The sequence below is a fragment of the Triticum dicoccoides genome, chromosome 6B (assembly GCF_002162155.2).
Source record: "Triticum dicoccoides isolate Atlit2015 ecotype Zavitan chromosome 6B, WEW_v2.0, whole genome shotgun sequence".
Lineage (NCBI taxonomy): Eukaryota > Viridiplantae > Streptophyta > Magnoliopsida > Poales > Poaceae > Triticum > Triticum dicoccoides.
The window spans coordinates 550972419-550974831 of NC_041391.1; the positions used below are offsets into that span (position 1 = coordinate 550972419).

Below are 2413 nucleotides of genomic sequence, written 5' to 3' on the forward strand. Positions count from 1 at the left end.
GAGCTTCGCAACAACTACCATCATGCATGAGCATGGGTAAAATCCAAAATTTCCCAAAGCAGCCATGTTTTTATGTGTATTCTGTTGCTTATTTCCCTCTGAAAATTGACAAAACATCCACACTTCTAGTCTTATATCCCTATGAAAATCTATTAAACATACACAAATCTGCTTTTGGAGTGAGAAATTATAACCCATAAATAAGAAAATTTTAACTTAATTAGTTTTACCAATCTACATAACAAAATTTGATTTATCCACTACCGATTAACTGTAACAACACAGAAAATCAAGTCGCACACTCACACCTCAAATCTTGAGGCATGCGCAGTCTGTTGAAGCCTCAAACATAGAACCATATCATGTGAATGTCCAACAGAAAATTAGGACTCCATTTGCCTGTTTGATCCTTACCAGTTTATTAGTTACGTATCTATCAATTCCATGATCTTCCACAATGCTTCCAACCGCTTCATAACTCCTGTCGGTCCCTCGAGGTGGAAATTTTCACGCTGAGATGCAACCGAATTTATATCATGCATTAAGTCATGCAAAAATACCAACCTAACATATGCCAGTATAGTTTGACATAGATACAAATTACCATCCTTCTCAGTAGCATCTCAAAACACCAAAAGGCATCTACATCATCCTCGTATAGAACAACAAAAGGGGAAACCAGATCGGTCATACCTACAATCAATTTGTACCATTTAGGCAGTTTAAATAATTAAAGCAAAATGATGCAATACTCCATTGAAATGCAAACCTTGACAGTATCCAGGGGAGGGATCAACCCATGCATAAAATGGAAATATATCTGACAAACCATCATGGAAGCCACCGCTTGAACCCCACGGAGCCGCTCGTCGCCAGCCCCTCCAGAATCGCCAGATCCAGCCGCCTCCACTCCATTCTCGGTGTCGGGCCTCAAGAGCTCCTCCCCTCGTCCTCCTACATCGACCCGAGCCGCCATGGACGGCCGTTGTGTCCGCGTTGACTGCGGGCGAACGCGCGCGTCTGACGCATATGGACCTGCCTCCGTGCCTCCCCTCCTGCTCCTCCTCTCGTCCGCCATGTGCTCGCCACCGTCTTCCTACTCCCGATCGAATAGGGAGCGCCGCCGCTCGATCTGCAGCGCAAAAAGAATATCGAACAATTTTTTCTTAACTCAAATATAGTTCACACGGGTTAATTTATTGTTTCATGTGCACATATTGATCAAATAAATTCTTCCAATCTAGTTAATTGTACTGATGGATTTTGGTGGTCATTCTGAATGTACAGATTTGTTGTGCGGATCTCTGAACTAATATGGATCTGTTGACGAACTATAACTTAGCACTATATCTGGTTCTTGCTATCAGTTTGATTTTGGTCATCCAAGTGGATATATACACCAGTCATGCAGCCACAGTCTGCACTATTTGGTTAATGAGAACGGGAGGAGCACAACACTAACCCCATCGCTATCTCAGCCAGCTTCAGGTCCACCATGGCCACCTACACCGAGCACCATATCACGTCTCCGAGCTTAGTTGTCGATTCATCTACACCAACCCAATCACCACAAACAGGGATATCATCAGATCTAATAAGAGATAGCTCCATGACCATGAAGAAAGGACGAACCGTGGGAGCAGCCCGTACGCGGCCGCGCTGGACCACATCCGCTCGTCTGCATATCCAAGAGCTAATCGTGGCAAGGCGGTCGGTGCTGGGCGACCACAGCAACGGCCATGTAACCGGGACACGAGGCGGAAGGAATCGGTAGGCGGTGTGATGCCCTCGTCCTCCGGCGTGTAGTACGATCTGTCCCCGTCATCCCCGTTCCCTCCTCCGCCGCCTCCAGCTCCCTCTCCCACTCCTACTGGCTTCTCTGCCGCCTCCACCTTCCTCTCCTCCTCCTACCAGCTCCTCTGCTGTCTCCACCTCCCTCTCCTCGTCCTACCACCCGTTGCCCGTGGCGGCGCTGAGTGTGCCGAGCAGCCCGTCGCGGTCGGCGGCACGCGCTCGAGACGGCCGGTGCGAGCCCGAAGCACAGCGGCCTGGGCCTCGGCGTCGACAAACTACATGCGGAGGACTCGGACGACACAGGGAGGAGGGCGCGGTGGACGATGCGGGCCGGCGGCGGGGAGGCGGCGGATCTAGATGCGGGTGCGAGGTGCGGTCGCTTGACTCGGGGGTGGTTTTTTTTGTCAAGCGTGTCCACGCGATGGTAAACCCGGAGTCAATCCGTGTTTTCATGATCACAGATAAATAGTACCACCTCGGATGTAGAAAATATAATATAGGTGAAAAAAACTGAAAGCGTAAATTTACAGGAAAAAGCGTATTGTGACGATGAACCTGACAAAGTCAATCCGTGCTTTATTATTAGGGATAGATAGTTGTTCTTTGATAGGTTGTATTT

General features: G+C 48.5%; 1 protein-coding gene across 1 annotated transcript; it reads right to left on the minus strand.

Annotated features, from left to right (window-relative positions):
* Positions 1-425: 425 nt before the first annotated feature.
* Positions 426-1078, minus strand: LOC119326716. Its single transcript, XM_037600338.1, has 3 exons — positions 833-1078; positions 605-706; positions 426-512 (listed from the first exon to the last, which is right to left on the minus strand). The coding sequence occupies exons 1-3, from the start codon at positions 1076-1078 to the stop codon at positions 426-428; spliced, it is 435 nt and encodes a 144-aa protein (XP_037456235.1).
* Between the last annotated feature and the right edge of the window lie 1335 nt (positions 1079-2413).